At 43.6% G+C, this 17,912-nt stretch overlaps 4 protein-coding genes across 10 annotated transcripts in view; 3 read left to right on the plus strand and 1 right to left on the minus strand.

Moving 5' to 3' along the window:
* The window catches only part of LOC115021336 (uncharacterized), a 15,482-nt gene extending 10,221 nt beyond the window's left edge, over nt 1-5,261 (plus strand). For all 5 annotated transcript variants that reach the window (XM_029451712.1, XM_029451709.1, XM_029451714.1 and 2 more), the window contains exons 10-11: nt 363-455; nt 1,142-5,261. In XM_029451712.1, coding sequence (XP_029307572.1) covers nt 363-455; nt 1,142-1,837 — 789 coding nt within the window. In that variant the 3' untranslated portion in view covers nt 1,838-5,261. The remainder of the gene's footprint in view (nt 1-362; nt 456-1,141) is intronic.
* A 363-nt stretch (nt 5,262-5,624) lies between these two features.
* On the minus strand, nt 5,625-8,494 carry LOC115021342 (zinc-binding protein A33-like). The gene is made up of 6 exons (XM_029451724.1): nt 8,146-8,494; nt 7,864-7,959; nt 7,470-7,703; nt 6,977-6,999; nt 6,639-6,754; nt 5,625-6,559 (listed from the first exon to the last, which is right to left on the minus strand). Exons 1-6 carry the CDS (start codon nt 8,209-8,211, stop codon nt 6,006-6,008), a joined length of 1,089 nt encoding a protein of 362 aa, XP_029307584.1. The 5' UTR covers nt 8,212-8,494; the 3' UTR covers nt 5,625-6,005.
* Nucleotides 8,495-10,648: 2,154 nt separating this feature from the next.
* On the plus strand, nt 10,649-13,650 carry ino80e (INO80 complex subunit E). Of its 2 annotated transcripts, XM_029451728.1 has the most exons (8): nt 10,649-10,775; nt 11,060-11,142; nt 11,228-11,298; nt 11,687-11,739; nt 11,840-11,921; nt 12,017-12,134; nt 12,429-12,527; nt 12,897-13,650. In XM_029451728.1, the coding sequence occupies exons 1-8, from the start codon at nt 10,748-10,750 to the stop codon at nt 13,101-13,103; spliced, it is 741 nt and encodes a 246-aa protein (XP_029307588.1). In that variant the 5' UTR covers nt 10,649-10,747; the 3' UTR covers nt 13,104-13,650. The 2 variants fall into 2 exon arrangements, with proteins under 2 accessions (XP_029307588.1, XP_029307589.1); XM_029451729.1 differs by lacking the exon at nt 12,429-12,527.
* Nucleotides 13,651-13,786: 136 nt separating this feature from the next.
* Nucleotides 13,787-17,910, plus strand: LOC115021337 (uncharacterized). 2 transcript variants are annotated; one of them, XM_029451716.1, is made up of 4 exons: nt 13,787-15,171; nt 15,994-16,662; nt 16,693-16,914; nt 17,048-17,910. In XM_029451716.1, the coding sequence occupies exons 1-4, from the start codon at nt 14,854-14,856 to the stop codon at nt 17,561-17,563; spliced, it is 1,725 nt and encodes a 574-aa protein (XP_029307576.1). In that variant the 5' UTR covers nt 13,787-14,853; the 3' UTR covers nt 17,564-17,910. The 2 variants fall into 2 exon arrangements, with proteins under 2 accessions (XP_029307576.1, XP_029307575.1); XM_029451715.1 differs by having other exon boundaries at nt 15,994-16,914.
* The last annotated feature ends 2 nt before the right edge of the window (nt 17,911-17,912 follow it).

Genomic DNA, 17,912 nt, shown 5'->3' on the forward strand with positions numbered 1-17,912 from the left:
TAGTGTACTTCAGTAAAGTAGTAATACCACACTGTTACAAGTAAAGTACTGCAATTTTCTTTATTTTTTATGTACTTAAAGTACCAAAAGTAAAAGTACACATTCTGTGCAACGGACCATTTCAGAATAATATGCAGTATATTATTGAATTATAATTATTGATGCATTAATGTGTTCATTACTTTAATGTTGCAGATGTTAAAGGTGTTTTTATTATTATATTTACTGCCGTGTAGCTTGTGATTCACCACAGGATCAATAAAGTTTTATGTTAACCTGTAATAATATCAAATGTATAAAGAGTAAATGTACTTAGTTACTGTCCTGTATCCTGATTATTGTCTGTCTGTGCTTCTTCACAGGTGGTGAAGAACATCACCAAACTCAGTGAGGACTCCAAACATTCGCAGGCCGACAATACAGAGAAATCTCAGAGCACTGAGGTGGACATCAAAGTAAGGACGCTTAATATTCATTTCTTCAAACTGAGTCTTTGAGATTTTTTAATAATATTTCAATTTGTATACTGTTTTCTGCGTTCAGACAGCTGCAGCTTATTCAGAGCGCTGCTGCTAGAGTCCTAACGTCGAGAAAGTGGATCGCATCAGTCCAGGTCTCAGGTCTTTGCAGTGGCTTCCTCTGTGACAGAGAATTCCTTTTATAATATTGCTGTTGGTTTATAAAGCGATGAATTGGTTTAGAACCAAAATAGATTTTGGATCTGCTGCTATGTTATGAACCGTCCGCACCTCTCAGGTCTTCTGGGACTGGCCTGCTTACCGTCCCGAGTCAAAACTACAGTAGAGAAGCAGCGTTCAGTCACATCTGGAACAAACTCCCAGAAGATCTGCGATGTGCTCCAGATCTCCGTTCCTTTGCCACTTCCTCTTATTACATTTCATTTTGGACTATCCTGCACTGCCCTGTAGCTGAGCTGGGACCTGTTTTATTCAGTTCTCTCTTATTATTACCTTCCATTTTAAGTTACTCTTTTAAAATCCTATTTATATCCCTTTATATTGCCTTGTGTCTGTTTGGTCTTAACCTCTTTTTATGTCTTCTGCAACTTTAAAAATGCGTTGTTGTTGTTGAAGGGCGCGACAAACAAATAAACTTCACCTTGTTGTCTGTTTGAACTCAGGGTCTGGAGGTTTCCTCTAAGGAGGTTGGGGTCGGTAACCTAGACACCAGTGACTCTGGCGTCGGATTCAACACTGCCCTCCCACTGGACACTGACACCGATGCCCCCGATCAGAACCTCGACTCTGTGGCTGTTAGCATCTCCGTTGCCTCTGAAACCAAACCAAGTCCACCGCCTGCTGCCGCTGCTGAGTCCAAGCCAAGTGCTCCACCAGCTTTGGAAATTAAGTCCAGTCCAGTAGCTGAAACTAAATCCCACCCAGAACCCGAGACCAAGAAAACCCCCGATCAGCCTGTGGAAGCGACGCTGGACGTGCCCAAACCAGCCGATGTTAAGCTCAGCCCAGCCTCGAGCCCCGAGCCCAAGGCTGGTCTGAGTCCAGCTGATCCAAAGCCCGCACCCAGCCCGAGCCTGGAGCCTAAATCACCTGCTGCTAAAGCCACCACTCCAACACCTGAAAGGAAAAGTGCCCTGACTCCCACACCCGAGTCTCCAAAGCCAACCACACCAGAACCCATTACCAACGGCACGCCTGAGCCAGGTCCGGATTCCAAAACGAGCCCAGATCACGCCGATATTATCGGAGCCCCAAAAGCAGCTCCGCCTAAAACCCCAGAAGTGGAGCCGAAATCTAGCGGTGCCGGCAAAGACGGCGCCGTGGCTGAGGATTCAACCACCACCACCACCACCACCTGAGAACTGCCCCTGCAACAATCCAAGAGAAGCCCCTCAGATCTTCTCCATCTACCACCACTGTAGACAATCGAACACCTCCTACCAAATAATGAAGGAACCACTGGAACTGGGGCGAGGACTTCGGTTGAACTTGTCTAATGCCTGAACACAATATTACTTTAATAAAGGTATCTCACTCACAAACTAACACATAACCTTTGAGACTTTCTTATTCAGAAGTAACTTCACATAACAAAAGCGGCTAGCGCAAATTAATTTTCAAATACAACTCCACATGAGGTCTTTTCTAACACAATGAGGTAGACATAAAGGTTTACAACATTTCATTCAATCTAGAATATCTCCCGTCTAAAGCGCTTGTTCCTCTATCAGCATGTGGATTAAATGCATGCAGCTTTCAGTGTCATGTCAGACCTACAGAAGCGTGTGGTGACATTCTTTAGAGAGGATGTCGTACGCTTCAGTAACAACTGCAATACGTTATCGCATATAGAACAAAATAACCTTTTACTCAAGAACTAATAATACTAACGCTACTATTTATAGTGTCTGAGATAGAGATTCTGACTCCCGGTGGATATCGCCGATGATTAAAATGTGTTTTGCGGACTGATCCCTGAAGTCCGCGTCCACCACTTTACTGCCTTTGATCTGGATTTCCCTGTGGCTCTATAAAAAGCCCATTATTCTTACAGTTTAATAGCAAACTCATGCCAGCATCAACTCTGGCACTTAATAGGACCACCGGGTTCCAAAGGTGGCGTACTGGAGGACAGCGTCTGGTGAGGGCAAATAGTTAGAACAGGCTTTGCGTGTTTCTTTTCTGTCCTTCCCTGATCTTTCTTTCACTCTACCTTTATGTTCAACCACTTAAAGGGACAGTTCCCCCTCAAACAACTTACCTGCAGTGCATTCATCCGTCCAGATTGTGTTGCTGTGTGTTGCCCGGTGCTGGAGACATCTTCTGTAGAGATGTCGAATGTAGGAATAAAACATCTTCTACCGTATCACAGTGCAGGAGGAAGCGTGCGTCTACTCATCATTGTTTTACCCAGATGCACGCTTCCTCCTGCACTGGGATTCCGTGTGCGTGTCTAGTTCGGGAGAAAGAAAATAGTTCCTACTTGAAACTTGCTCACAACAAGGTCTTGGCGCTTTGAGCACCACAAGCCGAGTGCCGTCTAGTTCCTTTATGTTGTCCATCACTCAGCAACTCACAGCAAAACTATCTAGATTGATAAAAAAAACACGAGGGGCTTTGGGATGAACTGTCCCTTTAAGAACAAAGAATTATGACTTATTATTTATTTCAAATTCAAACTAGATGTTTCCTCTGAAGTATTAGGCTGTGTTGGAAGTGACAGAGTAGCTCCTGTGTCTTTGGTCCTTGCATGTTTAATGAGGCCTTTATGAATGCCACAGCATCATCTACGTGGATGTTTAGTCAGCACAAAGTTAAACTCCTGTATGGTACAGAGGAGGGGTGCAGATACATTTCACTAAACGCATATCTGCCTCATATTAAACAGTGACAGTCCAGGTTCTGTGCACGAGAAATCTACAAAAAACAGAAGCACAAGTGAAATGTAAGAACGTTTCTCGGTAGCTTTCCTGACGAATAGATTTTTTCTTACGAGTAAATTAATATCAGGCCGAACGCATTTTAAAGAACCGCATGACGAGGTAGGTTTAGATGTCAGATTTGATACTAAGATCAGTAAATAAGATAAATAAACTAATAAATTAAGGGGCCTCGATGTTGAAGCGTCACATAGGATCCCACGTCAGATGTGTTACGCATGGACGAAGGTCAAACACTTGATAAGCCTCATTCCTCTCCTGGATCTGTGAAGGAACCACAGTTTTGTCTTTACACACACACATACACACACAGACACACACATTTCAGCCTTGTAAATATTGCATGTGTACGCCGGTTTAACCCCTAAAGGCCGAATGTTTCTCGTGTATAGAATGGTTGTTGTATTATACTTAATAATAAAGAAGAAAACTAATTTAAACTTTCTCACCAACCTTAAATCCAGAATATAAAATATATACACTTACAGTACTATATACTATATACACTAATACTCACTAACGTCTTGAACTAATGTAAGAACCAAATATTGTAAAGATCCATCAAGACTTATATCGGATCTGTTTCGATCGATGATCTGCTGTTATCGCCGTGCTAACCTGACGACGCTCACAGCATCTCTCAGTATTTACACGATGTATTAAAACGTTTAACCTGCGTCACTTAAAGCATCGAATGCAGCATGACCACGACATGAAAAACAGGCTTTTATCGTGTGTGTGTGACCAGAGGAGAGATGTTTTAATGTTGCCATCATTGTGCGTTCGGGGATTCTGTGTTTCTGTACGCCGATGACGCACACGTGTATGAGTGTGGATGATTTCTGAGTGTTTCTCCTGCGTGCTGAATCTATGCATAGCCAGTTTGTACAGATCGACACACGACTGTACTTTGTGTGTGCTTCTCCGTCTGTTGTGAGCGAGGTGTTCGTGTGCCTGCTTTGTTCATCTCGCAACGTGAAGAAAACTGTGTTTGAGTCATGAGTGTGAATGTGTTTAAAGCCACATTGTAAAAGATATTGTAACTTTGAGATATTTGAGTGACTCTTTGTTTAGTGCCTCAAACGTATAGTTGGCCTGTATTCTGTCATTTTTGCCGACACTCCTAATGGCACCTTTTTTCTTAGTAGGTAGGGTGTTCACGAAAGCTGTTTGCACACCCGACTGAACAAAGGCTCACCTAGCATATGCTAATGTTTGGAGATATTGTAAAATAAAATACGAACGTGATTCTAAGTAGCATCTCCGTTTGTAAGTGAGGCTGTTTTCCATTAATCAAGTCTGGGGCGGTGAGGAGCACGTGAGCGACTTCATGATAGCAGCAGATGAACGCTTGGTGTGGGTAACCATCAGCTTTATGTTGTGGTGAGCGATGAGAGATTAATAAAGCATTTCCGTGCACCACCACTACTGTACAGTATATTGTCAGTGATTGTAATACCGAGCCGCTCCAGCCAGAGTGAGTAGGGATGTGAGAGGAGCAGGACTTTGGTTTACACGTTACCAGCATCTCAAAGGAGGCTCCGTCTCGTGGGATTAAGGTTATTACATCGACGTGGTGCCAGAGGGATTGTGGTGTTACACCCGCCTCTGATAGAAACCACTACTTTTACTACCACTGGCACTTGTTGCACTACGTGAGTCGTCTCTGCCCTGATCTTCTCTGTTTACTTCTGTTGTTCTGGGGGTGTGGTGTGACATCCCACATGTTCTCCCTGTACTCCCTTTTTGCACAACACTTCACAGATGTTTTGTAAAGAAAATATTTTCTTTTTCTTTATTTCATGTCTAAATGAATACTAAGAATAAACAAGTGATTATGACATTTGCTGTCCTGTTGTCTTTGTTCTTCCCGTTCTCTGAGCAGCAGGACAGTTTGGTCTTCAGACAGCTGTCTATTGCATGTCTGCGAGTCGTCTCACTCAATGTCAGCCATCATTCTTTCTGAGTGTCACGCGCCACTTTCGCACCCCTCAGGCCCCCACGTGCCACTAATACCAGCTTCCATATCCTCGCCAGGACACATCACAGCTAAGCAGGCACAACAGAGATATTTATAAACAGCCCAGAGGTAACATCATAATGCTGTTAACACTTGCTGTGGACCCTGAAGCTGCAGCCGGCAGCAGATGACAACCTTCCCCCTGCTTTGCTTTCCTCTTTTACAAACACGTCAGTCCAAGATGCATCATGTTTCAGCCCATTTATTCTCCTCAAACTTTAAAGTAATCACAGTAAAAGAAGACGAGCGTTCAAAACAGAAAAGAAAAGGTGTGGTTACAGTAGCAGCCATGTTTTTATATATACAGTATTTTAGCATTACATGTTCTATTTGCAACAGTTTCTCAGCAAGATGTAGGTACAGTATGTAGTTAGAGCTGCAACGAACAATACATCTGTCAATAATTCATCATTTTATAAGTTTATAAGTATATTCAGTCTATAAAACGTCAGAAAATAGAGAAGAAATGTCCCAAAATGTCATCAAATGGCTTGTTTTGTCCAACATGACATGAACATTAGTGTAAGAATCCTACAATACTAAACAAACAATCCCTGCAGCCCCTCATCAGACCGACGGGTTAAAGATCTTAATTGCTGCCACGTTCTTCCCGTCATCTGCGTCACACGGGTTGTAGAAGGGCAGCAGAGGAACCTCGACTGTTCCCATGGAGAAGGTGTAGATTGGCGCCATCGTAACAGCGTTATAGAAAGACACCTCTTCCTTTTCACAGTCTAAGAACATACCGATGCGGACAAGACCGACAGATACGTTGACCTTGGTGGGCTCTGGGTCGGTGCAGGCCAGGACAGATCCGCTCTTCAGGGCCAGAGTCCAGATGCCTCTGGAAGTGCCAGTGGCATCCATCTCCCCTCTCGGGACATCTCCTCGAGCCACGCCCAACTTCCACGCCGTCTTACGTCCCACCTCCACCTCCCAGTAGTGTCGTCCCGTGGTGAAGCTCTGATGGCCGAGCACACAGTAGTAATAGCGGAACCGTTGCGGGTTGGCCGGGCAGTCCTTCGTGTTCTTATCCTCCTCAAACCACACTGAGGTGCAAGACTGCGACAGGGACAGGTTAGGGTGGGCGGTGTCCGGGTCAATGGTCATTGGTGTAATATCTGGAGGCAAATAGAGATTACGTAAGAGGAGTGTTCTCGTTGTTTCACACGTGTTGTATCTAACGACGTGCGAACACACTTGGGTAAAGGCAGCTTTTCATGTGCTTCCATATCCTGTACTGTATGGGTCCCACGAACTGTCCGGAGCGCACCTCAGTGTCCACTCGCGCTGGAGGAACGAAGCTGACCTGAGACCTGCTTAGACAAAATTGGGAAGAGGGGAGGACTGGGTGGTGAATGGTACAACATCGACACCACAGTGAGGTTTATGGAGATGGATTGATGTGCAGAAATGAGAGGAAATGCCAAGCATGCACACACACACACACACACACACACACACACACACACACACGATTAATGAGATGTGGAGAAACAGGGGAGAAGAAAACAAACAGTTAGGTTGAGGAAACCTGCCTTTTTACGAGATCTTGAATTTCCTGCAATGAGAGAAACATTTTCAGGACAGTTGGTGAACATAATAATGTTCCATCATCACAATCTGAGGCCGCCGCCCGACTCATTTCTTATTGCTGACTAATGTGTCCACTTCCTTTTGTCCTTCTCACTTGTAAATGAGAAATTGATTTTGACTTTCAAAACCTGGAAAGTCGACTGTTTAGCCAATCAATGTCTATAATTAATCAAATGAGTGCCGATGAGGAGGCGCAGACCTGCAGCTCTTGATGTAAACCTGCACAGTCACATTGTTTCCCAGCAGCTCTGACGGGAGGAGCAATTATAGACGGGAGTCACGAGTGGCTCGACAGGCCGAGGGGAATGCTCACAGTGACCCTGGATAACCCATGTGTGGCCCTGCCAAACTATTCTCCACCTTTGAATAATTACAATATGCTCAAGCTAATAATAAGATTTCCTCTCTGTGTGTTCATTTCTTCTCCTTCCTCACTTTGAGCAGTTTAGGACCGTCCTCTTCTGCCAGTTTGCTGTTGAGCACCGTGATCGCTCCCTCCAGGTCTCTCCCTTGCGCTGATATTTTCTTCTCTCTTAGCTTCAGCTGCTTCACTTGTTTCTGCTTCTCCCTCCTCAGTCGCTCCAGATCTTTATATTCCTCCTCATCCAGGAAGCGATGGAGGTTCTGAAACTCGGCTCGGAGTTCTCGTTCCAGGTCATCGAAACAGTTCTGAAATGATGATTATCGTGCGTTTGACTGCAAATCAAGTGTGTGAATATGACGATATGGATAATCATTTTCAAAACTGGCTTCAACACAATTGTTATGAATGTAGTTTTTGGTTAAAGCAGTTAGGAGAAGATAAGGATTAATAATGCAACAACAGTACCTCTACTTCCACCGACTCTATGTATGTCTCTCTCTCTGCTTCCCTGCACTCGTCTACCTCGTGCTTGATTCTTTTAATAGCCTGGATAAGCTTTTCCTGTAACACACACACACACACACACACACACACACACACACACACACACAGGAGACAGAGAATTGGAGAAAAAGCACACAAGGTACAGAAACGTTACTGATTAAACGAGTTTCTGAAATACATCCAGTCACATTGAGAGACGGCGTGTGCTCTGTACTCGGCAGCAGGTGAACACATGGAGCTTACCTTCTGATCACAGAGAAGGCTTTTATTGCAGTTGTTGTTGGCGTCTTTGTTGTGGTTTCGGTTCATTCCAGTAACTGCCAGGTGGACACTATAGAAATCGAGGAAACTCTTGAGCAAAGTGCAATATTAGTGATGGACGGAGTAAGAGGGAGGGACAGACTGGAGGACACGGCGAGACAGCGAGGGAGAGAAAGAGAGAGGGGGTAAAACACACATGCCAGCACAATGAGAACAGACTACATCTAACAAAGCAACAAGGACACACATCCAAGCAGACAATGAACAGGAGGAAATGTATTGACAAGCACAGATCAGTGTCCACAGCCGGACTTGAGAATATATGGATCCATTAAGAGTAAAGCAGAGAGAGGTGGAGGGGAGGCAGATGACTTTAGCTGCCAGGGGGGGGGGGGGGGCTCTCTGTTTAGCTGGCAGCAGCGATTTATGGCAGCAGACACAGAAGAGTCTATTTCTGTCTGCCAGCATCTTTGGAATCAAAGAAGAATCTGTCGGTGTTGAGAGGCAGATATTGTGTTTCATATCGACAGTTTCTTTTGGAAGGTAGACGATGCGTGTTTATTTTAGCAAGGTGGCTCTCTGAATGTCTGGAAGTGTGAGAGGATCCTGTGCGGCAACTATGAGATATCACAGTGTTTGCTTTAGTTGCATTAAAGGATGCTGCTTAGTTATCCCAGCTGGGTTTCATATTGTCTAAGAGGGGGGGTCAGTCGTGCAGTCAGCATTTCTGCTCTTTTCCCCTGAAGGAGTAAATAAAAACCTCTTCTCTTCTGTTTCTTTATCAACCAAGTCTAAACTTTTTATATCTTTACTTCTTTCCTTTTGTCTGCATGTCTTCCCCCATTACACTCGACACACAAGGGGGTCTGACTGTGTGTGTGTGTGTGTGTGTGTGTGTGTGTGTGTGTGTGTGTGTGTGTGTGTGTGCACTGAGGCAGCATTACTCATCTCTGCAAATGTTCATCATCTATAATTCATGGCACTGGGTCTTGGCAAGTGACTGTGCTGAGCTGGGGTCGAGCTGCAACTCAGTGCACTACAGTATGCGGCAGGTGGAGGGGGGCACTGACAGGAGGATTTGACAAAACACAAAGACCCACTGCGGGAAGACACGGAAGCCTTGACTGAGAATCAAAGCAGCTATAAATCAGTGTTGGCTATTACATTTTAACTTAATGTTTTAGTTTCTGTTGTAGGATTCAAAATATATTTATTTTTACATTCCTGACACCTAATAATCGCATGTTTGCAGCATGTAAATTCGACTTTTTAAATTGACATGCAGAATTATGCATTACGGTATTACTGCTAGATAATATATAATATAAATATATAGAATAAAATAATAAGAAATGAGACTGGTTTGTATTAAATTACACCAAAAAGAAAAAACACCAGATCACAAAAAGGCATTAAATTAAATTATTCTGTATTCAAATATTTATGTATATATATATATATATATATATATATATATATATATATATATATAAATAAATAATAACAAAGATTTAAAAAATATATAAAATAATTAAAGAAAATTAAAAAATAACTAAATAAAACATTTAAAATAAAAGCTGTGCTGAATAAGATATAATTACAGACTCTGAGACAGTAAAGTCAACCCCATCGCAGCCCTGCAAGTCCAGGCGAGAGATGCCACTAGATATCAGAAGTAAAGCAGTTGATGGTCCTGGTAACCTGACAGGACATGAAGAGCAACACTTCACTAAAGTGGTGCTGGAGTAACAAGAGGACAAACATCAAGCTTTGGCTGGGTTGCCAAAAGATCTGCTGAGGACTTGGAGGTTATTACAATTTTTCTCACTCGTGTTAACATTCTCTAAACTGTAAGTGCAATTTTATTAGACATCAAAACTACATTGCATGTCTGGAAATAGTAACTCACCCAAAACATTTCATTAACGCTCCAAAACCTAGTTATTGTGTCAGTAAAGGGTCAATACCACCAGAATGAAAAAGTTGTCCAGAGGCTGAGCAATGCACACAATCAACACTATAGACATATATGAATTTTCCAGCTCAATAATTCAGAGAGAGGGGAAGTGGGACAGCTTTTTCAGTTCATGCTAAGTAAGCACTTCTCCCAGTATATGTTCAAATAAATATATAACCTGTGCTGTAAAATGAACGTACAGTGAAAATAGAACAACAAACTGTTGCACATTTCTTCACAAAACTACCACTTCTAAAAACTGCACCGCTCTTTCATTTAAATTCAGATATTGTACATATTTTTACAGTATATTTTCATATTTTTTATTGTAATTTTCTTTTATTCTATTCTATATTTATTTATCTTACTATGTTTATGTTATGCACCAATACACCAAAGCAATCCCTTGTAAGTGAAAAATTATCTTCCAATAAACCAGATCCTGATTATAGGGACAGGATTAATAAAATAACTGAAAAATATATAATATAATATATAATGGTTATGATTTAATATCCGGTCCCCGTGAGAAGCGGAAGGTGGCGGTAACGCGCCTGAAGTCTGCTTGTAAACTGCCGTTAAATCCACAGAAGAAGAAGAAACGACGTCACGAACGTAAACAAGAGCATGTCGCACAGACAGACTCAAGCAAGAGGTACTAACGGGCTTCAATAATAAAAAAAAAAGCTTTGCAATTACTCAAAAGCATGTTTGCACATTTGAAATACATCTTGTTGTATATTTTCAGAGGTCTGTGAGATCAGCAGCTCTGTATATTTAGCGAGCTAGCTAAGTAAGCTAACTTTTAGCTTAGCATACAGTACCTTGTGACGTCGCTTCACGAGCTGTCTGTGTTGCTAAACTTACCGCCACTTTATAAACACACCTGTTAGCGGATGGTAGAGTTAATCGTTTCATTATTTGCATGTTTTATTTCAGACATGAACGGCCAAGCGGACGTCGAGGTTGACTACAAGCGGAAATACAAAAATCTCAAACGCAAATTAAAGTTTCTTGTTTATGTGGGTACAGATATTGTGAGTGAACAGTCAGTCTGTAACGATCACGTGTCAGTGTTTTACTAATGCACATGTCTCATCACCCCAGGAACAGGAATGCTTTCAGGAGGAGCTGAGGAGATCACAGAGGAAACTTCTCAAAGTTTCCAGGGACAAAAGGTGAGGTCACATTTTATTTCTCTCATATTTGTGATTGGGAACCAGTTTTATTATTTACTTTATATATATAATTATAGAGCAACACCGCAGCAGAAAGAGACAGAAGAAAAAAAAAACCTAAATTAAATAAACAAGACACAAACAAAAAGTAAATACATAGATGCTCAAGGTGCTTATTATTATAAGACCTGATGCACGTGGGAGCATATTTCACCTTTTTCTAACGACATACAATCATTTAGTCCGGTCGTAGTAGAAGGTGGGCGATCAAGGGACTTCTTATGTAATATTGAGCCTATTGAAGAAACTCATTCTGGACAACAAAACAATATATGAGCATGATCCGCCTGTGTGTGTGCAGAACATAATATCACTCATTGTTTTCTAGCTTCCTTCTGGACCGACTGCTACAGTACGAGAGGGTAGATGAAGACTCCTCAGGTAGTTTAAAACTCTCCTAAAAGCATCGAGCGTTTACAACTGTAACTGTATAACCAATCGACTGTATGGGGATTTAATGTTTTCTTGTCTTCTGTTCCAGATTCAGATGCAACAGTTTCTTCAGAAAACAGTGAAGGAGAAGGTCCCAGGGAGAGGGAAAGAGAACGAGACGGAGCAAAGAAGTGAGTTGAAGTCCACTGTGGACTAAACGTTTCGCGCTGTGACTGATCTTGCTGTCACGCGGAGCTTCTCTTAACTTCTCATAAACCCTTTTCAGGCGAAGAAGTAGTCCTGGGGCGTGTCTTCCTTCATCCTCCTCCCCTCACCTCTCCCTGCTGTCCCGTCCGGGTGTAAACCCCCTGCAGTCGTCCGGCTCTGGACCCTACCTCAACACTGTGAGTTTCCATCGGTCAGCAACAGTCACCTGCTGCCGCTGCCCTCTGCTCATCAGCAAACATAATCCTGTTATGATTTGGCATTGTTTATATCATTTGATCGTGTCACTTTATTCATACTTCTTTATGTGATGCTTGTAAAGGCTTCACTGTCCTTGCATTGTTCATTCTTCTGTGTTTTTGTTTTTTGTTTTGTGTTTTTGTGTGTGTGTCTGTCTTGTAAATTGCCTGTGTGCATGTGTGTGTGTTCCTGTGTTTATTTGGCAATTTGGGGCCTGCGTGTGTGTTGGGCAGTTGCCCTTCCCACCGGAGTATTTGGCTCCTCCAGCTGAACGAATGAAGAAAGAGAGAAAAACAAAGACGCCTAAAAACAAGAGAGACACAACGGGGAAGGTGAGAGAGGACAGGGGGAAATAAGATGTTAATAATAATAATAATAATAATAATGCAGATATACTGCTTTCTTGGTCACAGAATATATGCATAAGAACAAGGAAGTATATTTATTTTATCTTCTCATTAGAGAATCCAAGAGGCTATTGGTTATTTGTACCTTGTTGCACAATATCAACAGGTTTTGATGAATAAAGTACTCAACTTTAATATAACCTGTAATAATTCAGCTCCAGGACACTGATGTGGAAACATTCAGTCCGCACTAAGTTTAACACTTTACAGAAATAATTCATATAGTGCTGTGTCATCCCTCATCCCTTCGTCATATCTTCATCCATTTTCTGCTCTATTTTGAATTCCTCTCAGGTTGTTGCCCCAATGGCAGCTAATTACCCATCAGCCCCTGCGGCCCCTCCGGCTGCCAGCAGCCCCTTCAGCTGGGTTCCCAGACAGATGCTAAGTGGAGACGCAGCTGAGGAGGAGGGAGAGAGCGATGGAGACAGCGACAGAGGAGACGAAGACAGAGGGGAGGGAGACGAGGCTGAACTAGTCATTGACATCCCTAATGAGTGAGCCTGAGCGTGTGTGTTTTAGATTTATTTATAAGCAACGAAGTGTGTGTGCGTGTGCGTGTGCGTGTGTGTGTGTGTGTGTGGACTTTAGCTTAATTGCAGTATCACTGTCAAACAATGTCTCCCAGATATTATGTTAAGAATTACATCTGTGAAAAAGTAATAGTTTTGTAAGCTTTTAAGAAAAGTCCAGTGCCCCTGGGACGATAGGATACTTTACTTTTTAAACCGTTTCGAGCTGCCTGCAGTGTAACAATGGACTGAGACGAGGCGTGTCCTGCACAAAGAGCTTTTGTTTACTTGTTCTGCATAAATACTGAACTCCATTAAAGCTGTCTCCGTTGTGATGCAGATGTTTCAGATGTTACGTCTTCGCTACTTACAGGCAGTTCTGTCATTTCTACTATGTTCATTTTTTTAAAACACAATGTCAAAAAGCTTCATGTTGAGATGTTTGCACCAATCACTGTGTGTGTGTGTGTGTGTGTGTGTGTGTGTCGGAGAATAAAATGTCAAATGTTGTCATTTCAGATGACACAAAGTTTAAAGTGTGTGTCGGGTTTTTATTCACAGTTGACAGCATGTTAGACGTAGTGTTGTATAGAAAGACTTGATGCCCAACCCGAAGCATCACACCCTAAAACCTGTCTAAACCCCGTCATTCCACAGTTCCAGTCACTCACTGTGAATACTTACTGTGTGCAGTAACTGTGTACCGACTACTACACTGCACTGAAGCTATGAATACAGAATGTAAGCACCATGTTTGTTATTGCACATGTTTTATATGATGATACCGCTCTTATTAAAGCCCAGGGCTACGTGTGCCTCATGTTTGAACCCGTTGTAGAAGTCAAAAGGAGAGCTGGATATGTGTCTGTGTCTCACTCGTGCACTGATTACACACAAACTGCTCTTTTTGCCACTTGACGATTTTGTAAAGGAGTCGGTGCCAACGTCGTGTCGCAACAGGAAAGTTTCTGATATCAAGCTGCAATCTGCAAAGCATAAAAAGGGAGTGTGTTTAGTCTGGGGAGGGAAGAATCGCTGGACTCTGGGAGAGACAACGACCCGTGACTGTCACTGTCAGGATTAAGCATTAATGAGGATGTTAAATTTAGAGCTCAGTTGCTCACATTTTCCCCGGACCTCTAGTGAGAAGTCCTGCTTGATATGGAAGCATTTCATAGCAGCTATTCCACTTTACACTGAATCACTTTCAGGAATGTGCTTTGCCAAGAATAATGGACAACCTCAGTGTTCGTGGGACTCGGCTCGTACGACGACCATTGTTTAGGAATGTAGACTTACAGGTAATTTGCAGCTTCTGATGGGCGTGTGCTTTGGTTGTGTACTTAATAGCGATGGGAGTTGAAGGTGTATCCATAGAGCACTTGAGAGGGAGGGGTGAAGTGGAGGTACTATACAGCCAGAGGCAGAGTGGAAGAGGGTGGAACTGACGGAGGGGGCGAGGTTGTCAGGGAAAGGGAAATGAAGGAGTAAGCAAGATTGTGCCTGCAATACAGATCCACGGTCACAGTACGGCTGACTTTAAAAGAAGGCAGACATGGTTGGACACTGACTGGAGGAGAGAAGCAGGAGGGAGTGAGAAAACAACAAGCCGTCAGCTGCCAACCTTATCGTTTCCATCTATATACGGAAACCACTGGATAATTGATAAGCCTCTCCCTCTTGCTCTGTGTTAGTGTGTGAGGGAGAGAGAGGGGGGATTTGCTGAGCTCACCACCACCATGCTGTGTCCTGCTGCTGTCAGTGCAGCTGCTGCGGCTGTGTGGCTGCTGGCGGTGCTGGGCCCGGGCCTGTCTCTTGCAGCTGAGGACAACACGGAGCCAGACTTCAGCCTCTGCAGCCGCTGCTTCTACAGACAGACGCCTCCTCAGGGAGCCTCTGCGGGGCCGCTGCTGCGCTCACTGTGCCACACTCTGCCCGGGGGACAGGCGTTCGCCTCCCTGTCCAAACCGACCTGTGACACAACTGTCTACTCGGCCTTCCATCTCAGCCACGGAGGGACGGAGGAGGAAGGAGAGGAGGGGGGAGAGCCTGTTGTGGTGAGGACGCATCTATCATGCTGTTTAAAGTGGTACCATCTGTTTTTGAATTATGGAATTTGAGATGATAAACTAATCAAATAAAAGGCATTGTTAAAAATGAAACCAGTGGTTCCCTTTTGGACTTTGACCTCTTGCAAAAACCGTTTCCTATATGTATTTGACTTGTTTGCAGTTCCACCAAAGAATCATTACACAGAAAGCAATAAAATTAATATACATTTGTGTAACAAACCTGTGACTAAACTACAGAACAAGTACTTTTACTCTCAGTATATTCTGTGGAAAATACGTCAGTATGATTTTGAAAGCAGGACTTTGAATATATCTTTTAACAACAACCAGTGGTGGAAAAATGATACAAATAATAAAACAAATAAAGTAAAAGCATCAACATCAGGATGTAAATATATACATCAGAGTATCATCATCAAAATATTTTCAAAGTAAAATAAATCCAAAGATTGTTTTGTTGGTATTTTACTTTGTAAAAGTTCTGAATATTTCGTCCATCGTACAAAACATTGTAAACTGTCAGCTCTTCTAACTAACTGCAAGTCCCTGCATTTGAAAATACAATAAACAGAAAGTAAAAACCGATAAGAGAGTTTGTAAGTGACCAATAAACTTCCAACTCCTCACACAGTTATCACAGAAAGGGCAGTCAACCAGGAACAATACATTTTCCACGTCCTATTGTTTAGATTTAAAGGATCAGCTGAAGTATGTGTACGGTGATTCAGGGTTATAACGAGTGCACTCTTGCATGGATGCTAATGCACTCATACTTTAACATGTGCTTCTGATTATTTGTTCTGCCAGACGGAGGAAGACGACGTTAAAGTAGCAGTACCAGCCCTGCTCAGAGGAGGCGGGGATCCATCGCATCCTGTCTCGCCTACAGGCTCTCCTCTTCAACACTGGGACTCAACTTTCACATCACTGGTCCAGTACATCATCACTCCCCAGTGCAGCACTTTAGGGGGTGATTTGTACATCCTGACCGGCGTCGGAGGCTTCGGGGCAGCTGAGGATGGAGACGAGGAGTGTCAGACGAAGCCGCTGTGGTCTGCAGTGTGCTGCGCTGTCCCAGAGGGGAAGAGGGGCTTCAGTGTGGGGTTAATCAGAGAGACAGGGGAAGGGGAGAGGCAAGTGAGCGTTAAGGAGCTACAGGAAGTGCTGGGAGTGGCAGAGCTGTTCTCAGAGGGCTGTGGAGGAGCAGATGGGGAGACTGTTGGAATCAGAGTGGGTCTTCACAGTGAGAGGCCCCCTGCAAACATAGAGGAGCTGGATGCAGGTCTTACTGGGGAAAACACAGGAGCCAAGAATGTAGATTCAAACGCTGCTGATCGAGTCACTGAAGAAGAGGAGGTTGGTTCAGCTGCCACTAAAGGAGAGGAGATTGGTTCAGATGCCACTAAAGGAGAGGAGGTTGGTTCAGATGCCACTGAGGGAGAGGAGGTTGGTTCAGATGCCACTGAGGGAGAGGAGGTTGGTTCAGATGCCACTGAGGGAGAGGAGGTTGGTTCAGAAGGTAGCGTTGAAAAACGACGTGATGTGACGCATTCAAAAGCCGTCGAATCAGAGTCTCCTGAGTCGTCAGCTGACTATGGAACTGTGGATGAACAGGAGACAGACACTAACTCCAGCAGCATGCTGGTCTATGTCTTCTCCACCACCTTGTCCATCCTCAAAGCTCCGCTGCGGCCTGTGTTCTCCACAGTCACACAGTTCCCTGGACAGGTGATACAAGAGAAGCTTCTAGATATGGTTTTATTAAATGTTCAGTTTGATTACATCTCCTCCTGCCAGCGTACCCCTCCCAGACAAGTTTATATGTCACTTAAAAATCTAAATGTTTTGTCTTTTGACTCAGGTGACATACGTTCTTCAGGAAGACCTCGGGGTTCTGACTGCCCTGCCTGGAGAAACCTACTCGCTGTTCCACCTCCTGACCTCTGACCTCTTGGCTTGGACGGGCTCAGCTGGAGAAACGCTGCTGGGTATCGGGGAAAACTGCTTCTCCAGCGCCTACTTCTGCTCCTCCTCCATCTTGGGGGCCCTGCTGAACAACTGCCACACCGGAGTCACTGGCGTGGGGACCCTGGCTGGAGACACAGTGGGGATATTTGGGGATGTGTTGGATAATACTTGGTGGGTGACCAAGTTCTTTGGGGGGCGGCTTTGGGATCAGAGCGAGGGTTACGTAGGAACAGTGATGTCAGAGATGGGGGGGCAGGCGAAAGCTGTAGGTGGAGGGTTGGGGAGGCTGGTGTGGAGAAGTGGAAATGGTGTGGGTAATGTGTTTACGCTGGGAGGGGGTTTGGTGATGGGGGTGGTGGATATGGTCGTTGGTGCGGTGAGAGGGGCTTATGGGCATGAGTCAGACTGAAAACCTTTTCGAATATTCTCTCCAGTGTTGGTTTGTAAATTTCTTTAGCACATATGTGTGAAAAAGGGGGGGGGGACTGTTTCACTTTGATGTCATTTGAAATGCCTCAGTTGAAGGATAGCCATATGTCTTTTGAATCAAATTTAGTGAATTAATCATTTCTTACACTGTAGGTCTTACACTTCACTGTGGCTGCTGGGATACGTGACCCCACTGTGGTTAAAATGAAACACTGTGCACAAACAGGGCTTTTGAATGTAATTATATTCAAAACAATTCTTGTATGATAATTGTTATAGTAAATGTTTGCTTACGTGTACATTTTAATAAAAGACAATGCTGGCATATC

Source organism: Cottoperca gobio, chromosome 16 (assembly GCF_900634415.1).
Source record: "Cottoperca gobio chromosome 16, fCotGob3.1, whole genome shotgun sequence".
Classification (NCBI taxonomy): domain Eukaryota; kingdom Metazoa; phylum Chordata; class Actinopteri; order Perciformes; family Bovichtidae; genus Cottoperca; species Cottoperca gobio.